This window comes from Astatotilapia calliptera, chromosome 2, assembly GCF_900246225.1.
Source record: "Astatotilapia calliptera chromosome 2, fAstCal1.2, whole genome shotgun sequence".
NCBI classification, from domain to species: Eukaryota; Metazoa; Chordata; class Actinopteri; order Cichliformes; family Cichlidae; genus Astatotilapia; species Astatotilapia calliptera.
The window spans coordinates 5,755,954-5,769,157 of NC_039303.1; the positions used below are offsets into that span (position 1 = coordinate 5,755,954).

The window sequence follows — 13,204 nt, forward strand, 5'->3', positions numbered from 1 at the left end:
GATACAGAGACCTTAAGAAATGTAACTGTTCAGCACATGCTGCATTTTTACATTTTCAAATTTAGCATTAAAATCACAGACACTCATAAAAACAACTGTTTCTTTTAATTCCCAAACAGCCACACAGATCTTTTAACTGTGTGCTGTTAAATCTATGATCATAATTTATAGGTTCAGCCTCACTATAGAGCTACTCAGAGTGTCTTATACACATTTTTTATCATATTGACAAATTCATATTATTTTAAAATAGAGGTCGTGGCTCTTAGGATCCAAGCCTTTGAAGAATATTGAATGTAAAGCTTTGCATGTGATGGACGATAATACATTTTCATTGTAAAAACACTCAGTCTAATGCACATGATCTAAAGCATCAGTGACAGCCATTACTGACATTCTTTCAACATGATGGAACTCTATGATATATCTGAAAACCAACAAGTGGCCTGATAAAAGCTAAAAAAAGGGCTAAAAGTTTTTCTACGCTGTTATTAATTTTCGTTCTGCTCAAACAAAGCTCTGTAAAGAACAATTCATCATAAAAGTTCAATACTTACACCTGCTAGTGCAGAGTCTGACCTCTGAGTGGGCGATGTTTGTAGAGTGGTACCCATCACTAGCACAGTACGTGCTTACTGATGTTTTGAAGGGATTAATACTGATTAGTTTCACCCACCTAGCTGATGAGCATATATAATTAAAAAAAACAACCCTGTTCTGCACCAAAAGAATGTACATTTTATTGCAAAAGTGCAATTCATTTCCTCAAAGCAATTCTGTTTAGTTTAGGTAAAAGAAAGTGATAAAACCTTTACCAAATCTGTAACTTCCTTTCTGAGATGCACTTGTTGCTCGTGGCAAAACAAAGGAATCTTATATGAGTTTGTGCTCTGTTAACTATAAAGATCCATTTTTCAAGGGATTTTAAAAATGCTTCATTTTACTTCCAAATGAGCCAAGATCAGCTTTCTATGCCAAAAAAACCAAACAAAAATATAAAACCTATTCGAATGAAAACAAAATATGTATTCACCAACTCCACTCTGACAGTGTGAGACTACGGACTGACCTCGACTATTTTCAAGATGAAAAGGACACAAATTGTGTTGGACAACTGGAACAACGGTTGTGAGCCGAAGTGGGTTTAATGTCAAAACAGCAGTCTGGCAAACTGACAATGCACTCACTAGCCCGAGGCCCTGAGGCACACTTCCTATAATTGCAGTCATATTACTGCCTCCACAGTAGTAACATACTGAAACCCCTTAATAGTGTGCTGGCTGAAATCTCCAGATTATAGAGTGTGACCTCCTGGTACTGTAACCCAGCAGTGACTTTGCTGTAGGTATATTTGATAGTTTCATTATGTATGTTTCCCCTTTCTCATAACTGTGCAGCAGCTCGACAAAGACAAACTCATGTCCATTTATTGTACTTGCCGATTAAAGAGAATCTGATTGATGACAGAGCAAGAAATTAATTAAGTTTATTGAATTAATGCGAGAATTAAACATGACGCCTGTTCATCAAAAGTGTAAGCCTTCGTGAGCGCCAAAAGGCCGTCTTCTTCCTAAAATAGCTGAGTGGTGTAGAATCGTTGCAAGCCTTGCACCCTGGTGGCTTACTCGCTGATTTATTCAGTCATTACTGTGAATGATCGGCCCTTCAAAACTCTCCTCTATTATCTGCAGATGGGATGACGAACCATCTTTCATTTTGATTCAAGTATTTATTGCGGTGATTCGGGGTAAAGACCACCTGCCTGTAACCCAAAGAGGCTACCTACCTCTGCAGACACACATGCATATTGTATACATGTTTATTTCTTACCATTCTGAATGTCCAATATGTGGTGTTTGTCTAACATCCACCCGCCCATGTTGGAGGCATCCAGTTCATAGCCTTGTAACACCGCTGTCCTCTTTTCCCAGAGCACCACATCAAGACAGGACTCGTATTCATATCCCACTGACACTGAAAGTAATGACAGCAGATGCCTGTGGTGAGCAAGGTTACAACCTCCTTATAAGATACTTATAGCAGCAATGAGGCTTGTAGCTTATAAGACATTCAGTACATGTCGTCGCCATTTCTTGTATTTCCTGGTTCTGCCTTCTCTTTGGCTGTTTAATTTTCTCCAGCTGGGATGAGTTTAGAAGGCCCATGGGGTTTCTGTGTCTTGCCTGCACTGTTTGGAGTTTATGTATTCTCCTCTCATTTGTCTGTTTTATCTTGTGTAAATGCAAATAAACCACAATTCCAAATAATCAAAATATAAGGTGGCAAGAAATATTGAAATGATCAAAGTTCAGATGGAGCACATTTTAGGAAAAATCACAAATGCTGCAAAATTCTCTGAACTCTCAGTTCATGTTGAGCTTTGAAAATTTTATCAGTAAACTGCGATGATGCAAGTGCTACTAGATGTAAGTCTGTACCCCACCAGTATATAAATAAGTATGTTCAGTTAACCAGTTATAATATAAAATAATCAAAATATTCTGCATGAAAAGATTCTGTCACTTTATTTTTTCATCAGTATTTCTGACTATTGACCCTTGGCTGTTTTTCCCCCTTTTTTTCCAGGCCTCTGCCTCAGAGGCAATATTTCAGTAAGTGCACAGCTGCTGAAATATCATACATGCAAAACAAAGAAGTCAGCAAAAGAGCAATGGCCTTCAAAAATGCAGCACAGGGGGATTTCAGGATTTCACACCACCTGCTAAATCTTTATTGCACATGATAACAAAAGCAGTCCCCAGCTAAATAACCCTCAATTTAAAAAAAGTAAAATCAATCTTTAAAAGTTCAACTAAGGTTCACTGCCTGAAGGTAGCACAAGTATCTGGCGGTGAACTTATGCTTACACAACATCTTCAGTAGGCAGCTTCACAGCAGGAACTCACCCACAGCCTCCGCCAGGCCAAAGACCTTCTGATTGTAGGCGTCTGTTTTATCCCAGATGAAAGTGTAAGAAAGGTCGGGGAAGGCAGGAAAAGACTTCTGGAACTGACGGCCCATGATGGCCACCATCAGGTGGACTTTCATCAGGCCAAAGGGGAGACGGTCCTGGGTCAGGAGCACCTTGAGGATGGGCTTGTAGCCAGCTGCCCTGGAGCTCAGGTAGACCAGGTTGAGGTCACTGCCTGGTATGGCCACTTGCTCATGAAGGACCTAAGATTTAATTAGCAGTCAGACCAGTGCCAAAGCCACAGCATGGAGTAGACTTAAGTAACAGAGTTAATAGGAGCAACAAACGTATGTATTTAATGACAATAAGTTCAAATGCAGGATAACATACATACAATTTATTATCCAGGTCACATTAAAACGAATTTCATCTCAGAAAAACCTTGTTTGTTGCTAGAAATACATACATTTTATTCTAAGCAGTCAAACATTATGAACTTTTTAGGAAGCCAAACTATTTAAAGAAGAGTTTTTACTTATGCCAGCCACAAACTGCAATCTTCTAAATGCAAATTGAGCTCCACAGGCAGTAAATGAATTCTTCATTATTAAAAGTCTCAGGGAAAAAAAAATATTTGAACATCTCAACTAATAATTGACAGAAGTCATTCTTATTTTTTTCGTTTTCGTCCTGGTTGCCTCACATACCGACACTATACTTATGTTGAAGCATGTCCAATGATTTTGATTTCATCCCTCTGATGTAACACAGACAGAATTTGTTCCAAACAGTAAAAACAGCAAAAGCTGCAAAGTCAACTTCTAAATTTAGGGATTTACAACATAGATTTGGGCCAAATGGAAACAAACCAAATCCTGAGGCATGTAACCTCCATGCAATGTACCCTTAGAATTTATCAGTGTTGCTATGAGACAATTTATGGCTTAGTGGAGATGCCTCGGTTCAATCAAAGCCCAAAGGCATCGTGTAAGGCAAATCTGTTTTAAAAAAAGAGTTTAAAAAACGCAGTTTAAAAAAGAGAAGAAAGCCATGGTGAAAGGAAGATAACAGCATTATTGTTACTCTGTGCTTGTGTATTTTCAGCATTGCTGTCTGTAATACTGGACTCAAACACAGGTCATTCAAAACAATGCGTCATACCAATAAATCTAGGACTGACCACCATCCAATGCCCCTCTATGACATGGATCTCACCTGGGTTTCTGGGATGATAGGACTGTCCTCTGGGGAGGTCTTGTAAAGAGTGGAAAGGGGTGTGGCCAGGATGATGGGGTTGGGCCTGACTAGGCCCGTCAGGTAACAGCTGGGGATGTCGTTCTCTTCCCGCTTCATCACCACCGTGTCCATCACATGAAAGACGTTCCAGGGCAGCCACACTGTTCGGTGCAATGTGGGGAAGGGAGCTCGTTCGTAGCTCAGCGTCAGTGATGCTCCACCGTTGGCCAAGAGGTCAAACCTTCGAATGTTGGAAGGAAATAGAAGCGTACGAATTTTAATGCTTAAATAGAAACAGCAACTGAATAACCTGCACTTATTATGTAAAAATACTGAAATCATCTTCTGCAGTAAAATCTTTAGAGGTTTCTTTTACATCTTTGAACTTAATTTTCATTATTTTGACTCTCATTTCCATTCGTTACAATAGAACTATATACTATACATGTTTCTTAGCTGTCAAAAAGACAACCATTAAACATGATACGTTGAAAACAAGTCAAATACTTCATCATAACATCCAAACACCTTTATTTTTTATGTAAAGCCAAAAGAATATTTGCAATAATCAGTTATTTTACCAAAGGAATCGAGACTAAGTAACTGACCTTTCATTAGCAGCATTAGCACATTTCCAGATTTAATCACCACCATCGCCTTGGATTTGTTTTTTATTAATGACTAATGATGGCGAAAACTTAGACTGATATAATTTTGAAATGTCTCCTCAAGTTCAAAGTAGCAAAGTAAATATTTATGTTAAGGCTGATAATCCCTTTTTCAAAGGCAGTTTTCCCTATCAAAGTGATCCCTCTGTTCAGTCTCCATATAATATTATTATTCACTGAATCTAATTTATGACTTCTGTTCACTCAGCGTGGTGTTAGAAGACACTTTATGGTTGAATTTGGTTCAGAGTTCTGGGAGTTTTCACTGGTGAACTGGTTTAATTAGTACAACATTACTCAGGGAAAAGTTACTGGTTTGGAAATGAAGGGCGAGTCTTTGAAGTGCTGCTCTATATATTCAGCGTGCTCCACTACCCAGGGGGTAAAGCATCTGCGTAGTGACATTGTATGTATCCACATCCACAAAGGCACACACACACACACACACGGAGATTTGAATACTCGCACATCTCATGTACGCACCCGGACCCGTGCACACGCACACGCAGCGACAACCAAGCTGTGCAGCTGACCTAAAACAGCTTCCTTCTCAAGCTCTTTCCACTTTGGGCAGTGGGGAGCTCACAGCTGCAAGAGGCCGGGCTTTGATGCTGCCCCCCCCCCCCCCTTCTTAACACACTGAGCGGATCTGTTGGCTAACCAAGTGTGATTATCCCCGACCATTTATCACGCTCCTTGTCAGAAGAGTTACAGGGCGGAATATCTGAAGAAATCAGCTAATCCTCGGCTATCTGGGGACCCAAGGATTGTGATTCATAACAACAGCTGTACAATTCTCTGCCACTCAATAAGCCTTTTATTCCACATTGGCAGCACATAAACATGGTTTCTATCTGTTGAATTCGAACGAAGGCTCGGTTCATAATCTCTGACGACCATGTGCGAAATGAAGCTCCTACCTGAGCTGAACGCTCGCTGTAAAATGTGTGACATACGTTTGTCTTGTATGTATTTGCACTCCCATTATTAATAGCCAGTCTGTGGTAATAGCACGAGAAGGTCAGGCAGTAATCCCATGTTTTACTACACTGCGGGCAGATTGATTCTACCCTTGCTGATTCAATGCATTTTAAACAGCCTGGTTCAAAATGGCCTCCACCACTGTGACATTTGCATGAGGAATTGTTCTAGGGCACAATGTGCTGCTGTTTCGATTTGTTTTGAGCACATTTTGGATAACTGCCAGGACAATTCCTCCTCTGCTGGACAGCCTTTTTTTCTTGGATTTTTCCACACGAGTCTGGGGACAGCAGGACATGCTACAAATATATTTTCGCCAGGGCAAAGGTTAAAACCCAAGACTGAGCTGGCTGGGTGTCTGCTTGTACACTTGTTGATCGTTGTGTAAAGATGACTGTGTTTTCCGTTGTATGCCCCTAATGATGCACGTGAGCAGGGGAAACTAACTTACATGCCATCTTGCCGTGTGATAGTATAGCCGTACTCTGAGTAGTGCAGAAAAGACACGTTGACTCCAATCAGCGGTGTCCCATCTCCCGTTAGGACCTGACCCCGGATGACTGATGCCAGGCTGTGAGGGCAAACAAACACAGAAAGAGCTGAGTAAACAAACAATGCCAGCCGGTGTCAACAAGCATCCACCGCATCAGCACTGCTCACAACTGTCATCCCCTTGCCCGAGGCATGAGCTAAGAGGTATGACTTACTGATTGTTAAGAACACACACACGTCAGTGGTCGTTACTCATGAAAACGGCACCTAACAGAGCCACTCTCTGTGTCTGTTTACTGCTTTTAAGGACCCATAAATCAGTCGGTTGAGGGCTTCTTGTTAAGATTTTGCAGCGTCTTGCACTCGTATTGCAGCATTTATATTCCACAAGAATGCAAATATAGATTTTTTTCATGCATTTAATGCGCAATATAAAAATAGGTGCTGTTATGACAAGACACAACTGAACACACTACGTATAGCTGTAAGGGCATTTCAATTTGTGAGGCCATTGCAGAAAACTGTGGGAATAAAGTGTAAACACACAGCATCTTCTCTAGCCAACAACATTCACAGTTAAATTATCAGTCTCCTCAGTAAAGTCAACTCGGTAAATGAAGTGTACAATACACCCAGCAGTGAGGCTATCAAATGAGATTCACGAGTGAAATATTCACAGTATTGTTATCTGACCTTGCTGAATTTGGAATTTCCCCTAAATTGTATTTGAAGAGGGTGTGATCCAAGTGTGATTATTCCAGCAAGTGCTGTTGCTTCTGAAAAAGAGCCTTTTGTCAGTGTCATACTGAAGTCTTGCGTTCGCTAGCGTGATAAATGTCTGTAGTAATACTTGTGATGAAAGATAATATATCAACAAGAATTGTGTTGGAATGAGCTCTTCAGCTCAGTTACAGACATCCTCTTGATGTGAGAAGTTGCAAAGCCAGGCAAGTGACGTGTCAAAAGGCACTTTATAGGAATTCAGAACAACAAAATTCAATGCTCGAGGCAAACTGTCACAAATGGAAAAAAATGAAGGGTTTTGAAAAAGAAAAGCAGTTCTACAACACAACAGAATCGCCACAGCGATTTTTTATAAGGTGAAGCCATAAGTACTCTAGATGTGAAAGGAAAAATGCAGTTGGAATACAGAACACATACAGTGTTAGGCAGTGACGAGTCAAAAGCGGAGGCTTTTGCTCATTTAAAGTCTGTGGGCAACAATGTGTGTATACGTTTGGTTCAAAAAGAAGAAAAGAGAATTTTTGAACACACTATGTCTATGTTTCCAACACAACAATGTGTTGGAAACATAAATCTGTCACCAGATGTTCACATATGGTGGCAGATTTATAATTTATGTAGTTCACCCTCTACCGCTGGTCAAACTGTAATGTTACTGGAGCAAATGGCAGCGGCAGTGGTGGTTATAGTGTTGGGTGGGGATGGGGGGTTAAATGCTTCACTTTAGGGTACCTCTGTGGTAGTTAGTCTGGCATGGGGGAGCATTACTCATTTAGTTTCCCCAACTCAGATTTTCCCTGCTGGTAAATGGATTTGCTTCTGGTCAATAGGTTCAGCACCTCTAGCAGTTCATTCCCTGTTTTCCCCTAAAAAAAAGGCATTTTCTTGCGCATTTCTGCTTTGTAAATCACAAACACGGAATATTCATACATAATTTAAAGCATCAGATATCCTCATCCTCTGCCATTATTCATCACGACTGCTGGGCCTGCAGGTAGAACTTGTCAAACACTAATCTTTATTTTTATATTCTTAAGTGCGAAGCGATTTGTTAAGGTAGTCCTCTGTTTGAAGGTACAGTTAAAGGGAAAGACAAAACTATATTTCTCCATCAACATTTAGCTGTTCCAATTTCTCAGCCGTGGAGCAGAATTTTAAAAGCGTTCCCTCTGCATTTTTCACCGGTGGGCAAAAAATGTTCTATTTTGCCACTTTATCTCCGGGTCATTACGTATATGAGAGTGAGAGCGTGTGTGCGAGAGAGAGCGAGAAAGAAAGATGATCAACAGCTTTAGCCTCTCATTTCCCTCTCGCTTCATGTCTGGTACAACCATCTCCCATCGTTTATTTACTGGCTCAAAGAACAAGGCCACTTAAGAGCCACAGCGAAGGTTCCCTCTTCCTTCCCTGTGACTCTATTAATCTTTTGAGAGGCAGACGGATGATACAAGAACTGAACCACCAAACAAACGCAAAGTCGCACCACCTGCTGAAACCCCAGAAATGAATCATATAATTCATGCATTCTTATCTGTCATTGTGCCAGACTGGCGGTAGAAAAACAACGTCTCAAAACCCAGCGGGAGACTTGTGTGGGGACATGTGATATGGCTGGGGAACTATTGTGCAGGGGAGAGGGTTGGGGGGATGGGGGGGGGCACTACACCACAACACATGTTTTATTCTCTGTGCTATACGAGGGACAACTTTACTGCTGAGTTCTGAAACCTGACCACACACTGAAATCGGCTGCCTTTCTCTGGGCTAACACAATGGCTTCTTAAAAATAGAAGGACATGAATGACCTCTAGCTGTGTCTCATTTCTCTACCTTTAAACATCAGATACTCTACGGCTTGGCATAACAGTCACTACCGTCGCTGAAAGTCTTCTCTTCTGGCATTGTTCCAGTGCTTCAGAGACTCTCATAATGTATACTCTGCAAAGGCAGTGGATAAATTATTCACGCTATAACCTCAAATGAATTAAAAAACAAAAAGGGGTCTCCAAACAAACCCTGTCACTACTAAATTCTACTTCATTATATGACTCTTTCAAAATGTACTTCATGTATGCAGTATTTGCCATGTAGCGATAAGATTTAAAAAAAGGTAATTAATTTTGTAAAATTTAGGACTACGCATGTTTGCAGAGCTCCTAAAACACTGTTTTTGACTATAAAACTAACTTCTATGAGGAGATAAAAAGGCAAATGAATATTTTGAGCAAGAGAGCTAATGCCACTGCCAGACATGAAATCGACATTAAGCTGAAGACAATGAGGATGAGGATTACTGAGAACCCGGCTGTGGGGAATTGCCTCATTCTATATTTTCAGTAAAGCATGCTATTTACATAAGGATTACTTTAAACTATTGGCGGAAATATTCCCAAAGCCTTCTGCACACAGTTTGGCAATCATTTTCCTCTCCATCAGTCACAAAACAAACTCTTCTTGTGATTCTGAACAGATGTGGGAATGCACCGAAGTTTACATGAAAAATATAACAGTCTCTTCAGTTTGCACAGAGATATTGTACAGTACTTTAATCATGAGGTAAGGTCTTGTTGCTCTTTACATCAAACTTTTCAGTCATACAAAAACCACTAAAAATCAAATTCATGCAACGAGCTCAAGAAAAAGACGTAGGCATAGTGCAAGGTGTCACAATGAATAAAAGGAGTCCTGAGAAACACAAAAAGTTTCAGCTTTTATGCCCATCAGTGTCAAAATGTCTCAGAAGCACAATAAATCTGTGTGGGTAGAATGTGGGGTAAATATATCTAGTGGTGCATGTCAAAGAGTCGAAATCCAAAAGACTAAACTTCTTGAGGAATGTGAGGAAAAAAAATAAAATAATAATAAAACAAAAGAATAGTTTTTGAGCAGCTTTGCGAGGTTACACTAAACATTTCTGTGTGCAGTTTTTGTTTCTGTGCGTCCAGAGACCTGAGCAGTGTTTGGTTAATTGGTGATTACCCAATTAACACACTGATTGTCTGTCCAGGGAGTACCATGCCTCTCACCGTATGACAGATGGGCTAGGCTCTAGCCCCGCCCCCATGACCCTGAAGTGGATAAGCAGAGGAGAATGTAGAAAACGGGTATAACTGTGATGCTGTTTTTCAGGGTCAAAGTGATGTCCATTTTACATTCTCCAGGTTAAAATGACTGCCTGCACAGAATTTCATGACAGTGTATCATAGTTGGTAGCAGTGAGCAGCCAAACAACTGACAAATCTGCCTTTCACCGTGGCTAATAATTACAGGAAACTTTCTGCAATCCTGTACCTTCTTATAAAACAGAAATGTCACCTTTATGAGTTATGAGCTAAAGAAGTGACTCATTGTCATCAAAGTGGTCATCATGTACAACATTGCAACAACAGGATTTTTCTAATTTTTTCAGTCAGTAATAACTTGACAAAATTATCCGTGTTTGATGTTTTTTGATGGAAGAACAGATTTAAATGAGAAAGCGTTCTATCAGGTCTCTGTTATACAAACTGTGTGTGACGGGCAGCTCACTGATGCAAAAATTAAATTATGCTGTACTTTCCTTTTTCAATTTGGAAAATCACATGGTCCTGTTATCTGGGTTTAAGCAGTCTAATCCTTATGTTTTTATAGTCATAAGGGCTGATTTTAACAGGGAGCAAGCTTATTCCTGAACCACTTAATCCCAACTTGTAGAATAAATAAATAAAACCGTGTGGCAACCAAGCGACTGTAAACAGGCTTGTCACTTTGACTGCAAAGACAAAGATGTGAGATCCTACGACATTTTCGAGGGGCTGCACAGGTGTGCCTCTCTACCGGTAATGAGACAGCAAACAGCTAACTGGATCCAAATAATTAAAAAGCTGTCAGTAACTCATTAAGCTGCTTACCTGCTGTTGAAAGGGTTATCCCTGGGTATCACGTGACTGCCACTGGGGCCGATCAAAAAACTGACGCGTTCATAAAAGCTCTTAGAAGAAGACTGGGCGACTGAACTCTGGCTCTGGCTTGCGATGGCAGCTGGGTCAGGTGAGCCACGACAGTAGGTCTGACCCTGGCAGGCAATCTGAGTGCAGCAGTCTGGATCCATGCAGTCGATGAGCCCGTCTGGAAAACAGGAGGGGCGATCAAGACAGGGAGGAAAAGCTCGGTTGACCTGGATATGTTTGGGTTTGACGAAGGAAAACATAAGCATCTCTATTACTGTGTTCACCTCTGATACACAAAGATGACTTCTTACATGAACTTAAGTTCATTAAAGCACCGACAGAGATCCTGCACTGACACAGAGTGTGAAGTGTCTGTCGCCACACGCGAACCTCAAAAGTTCTGGGGTGTTGATTAGGCCAAGGAGAAGTTCATTAGAAATCCAGCTTGCAGAGTTTTAATATATAGTGCCAACAAGTCTTTATAATTGATCTACTGTATATTTTAAAGCATGCTGTTTAACAATCTGCTCTGCCTCTACATTAGCATATTCTTTCCAGTGATGTTTTATGTATGATTGATTTGTTTTGTTTGTTTGCAATGTCACCGAGGAGCCACATCAAAGCCAGTTTTCTGTCTGGTGCAATAAGAGATACGCACCAGTTTTTTTTTCCAAGGCTAAAAAGACAATTTGTATGAAGCTTTTACTTCTTCCTACCTCCCTCGTTATCCTTGCCATCTGAACAGAGCGTTTCGGTCGCTACATCGCATCCCAGCCCTCTCCATCCTGACTGGCAGATGCAGTGCCAGACGTTTTGATCCAGGACGCACCTCCCATTGTTGTTGCACAGCCCGGGGCAGCCGTCTGTCAACACATCACGTATATGTCAAACAGCCAAACGCATCAGGACGAGGAAATTAGGATGAGAAGGCGAGGAAGGGGTGAGAAGACAAGAGCGAAAGGGGCTTTTAGAGTGGACGGAGGAGAAGGAGGGACAAAAATGATTAAAAAAAAGAAGAAAAAAGACAGTAATAAGTGAACGTACGGTACAATACACCTCCAACAGGACTGGGGATGGGGGGCAGGGGAGGTGGGGAGTTGTGAGGCGTTACGGTCGTTTCACATGAGTTTTACTATAATGTGCAACCACAGCGTAAAGGGAAATGCATGGGATAAAAGGACAACAAACCATCTCAGTTGTTTACTTACTGTTGAAAAGCCAGTGGGAGATGCTGCGAATGCTTGTTGAGTCAAATGCTCACAGCAGTGATTTTGTGTTTAAATCAAAGTCTGGATGGCTCTTTTTGAAGTAGCATCTTTTAAGGTTACATGGATCCTCACACTGTGATTTTTAAATGAACTGCAGTCTCTTAATGTCAATTCCCCAACAATTTTCTTGTTTATATGTGAATCAGAATTTCAAGGATCTTGCTCTTCTTCTTCTTTTATTTTAGTTAAAAGTTGCACAAATCCCATTTAAGAAGCTCGAAACACTGTCTTGGAAGTTCATTGCTTTTTCTTTTTTTTTTGCCTGAATATAATTAAAGCAGGAGTAGTACATTGCAGATGTTTGAAGCACTCATGTGAAGTAACAGCAACATCAAAGGGAAGAGGAAGTGTATGTAAATAGCAGGGAGAAGAGTGAGAAGAGGAGGGAGGGTCTAGAGTCTCCACATTTACAGAAAACAGTGCACTTGCTGCCAGATCGCATTCCTTTTAGTGGAGGGTGAAGACAGGGAGCCCAAACATGACTAAACCACACCAGTTCAGGGCGTTTAATCTGGCAGACACAGGGAATTAAGACAGGGAGGAGAAGGGACCGTGGAGTCTGGTGTGAGACTGGTAAGGACGGACAGGAAATGAGGGGACATATCGAGGGGAGCAGGATCACAGCAGAAACATTATGATCGACTTGGACATAAAACAGGTGTATATACGCCGTGCTAGGAAAGACAAAGAGCAGGGAGGGATTGTTCGTGACAATCTCCCTTGGGGGGGTAGTGGTTCAATTTACCTTTATATCCTATCTTGACTGCTCCTATTACACAACCGAGGAAAGGGAAACATTTGGAAAAGAAAATTACTTATCGCTGTGGTGGCAGAGAGCTAAGACTGACAAACACATTTACTTATTGTAACTTACAGGGAGTACAAAAAGTGGAAACCGTGGTTGGCATAAAGCTGATGTACCTGCCAACTTGGTTTAAATATTTGGAAAAGAAGCTTTGCAGGTAGTTTTCCCGA

The 13,204-nt window shown here is 40.9% G+C and overlaps 1 protein-coding gene across 8 annotated transcripts in view; it reads right to left on the minus strand.

Annotated features, from left to right (window-relative positions):
- The window catches only part of LOC113030834 (teneurin-3), a 132,539-nt gene that overhangs the window by 24,994 nt on the left and 94,341 nt on the right, over positions 1–13,204 (minus strand). For 6 of the 8 annotated variants that reach the window (XM_026182580.1, XM_026182588.1, XM_026182631.1 and 3 more), the window contains 7 exons: positions 12,975–12,998; positions 11,678–11,824; positions 10,923–11,139; positions 6,248–6,367; positions 4,127–4,388; positions 2,907–3,174; positions 1,831–1,974 (listed from right to left, as the gene is read on the minus strand). In XM_026182580.1, coding sequence (XP_026038365.1) covers positions 1,831–1,974; positions 2,907–3,174; positions 4,127–4,388; positions 6,248–6,367; positions 10,923–11,139; positions 11,678–11,824; positions 12,975–12,998 — 1,182 coding nt within the window. The remainder of the gene's footprint in view (positions 1–1,830; positions 1,975–2,906; positions 3,175–4,126; positions 4,389–6,247; positions 6,368–10,922; positions 11,140–11,677; positions 11,825–12,974; positions 12,999–13,204) is intronic. The other 2 variants (XM_026182622.1, XM_026182613.1) reach the window with 1 other exon arrangement.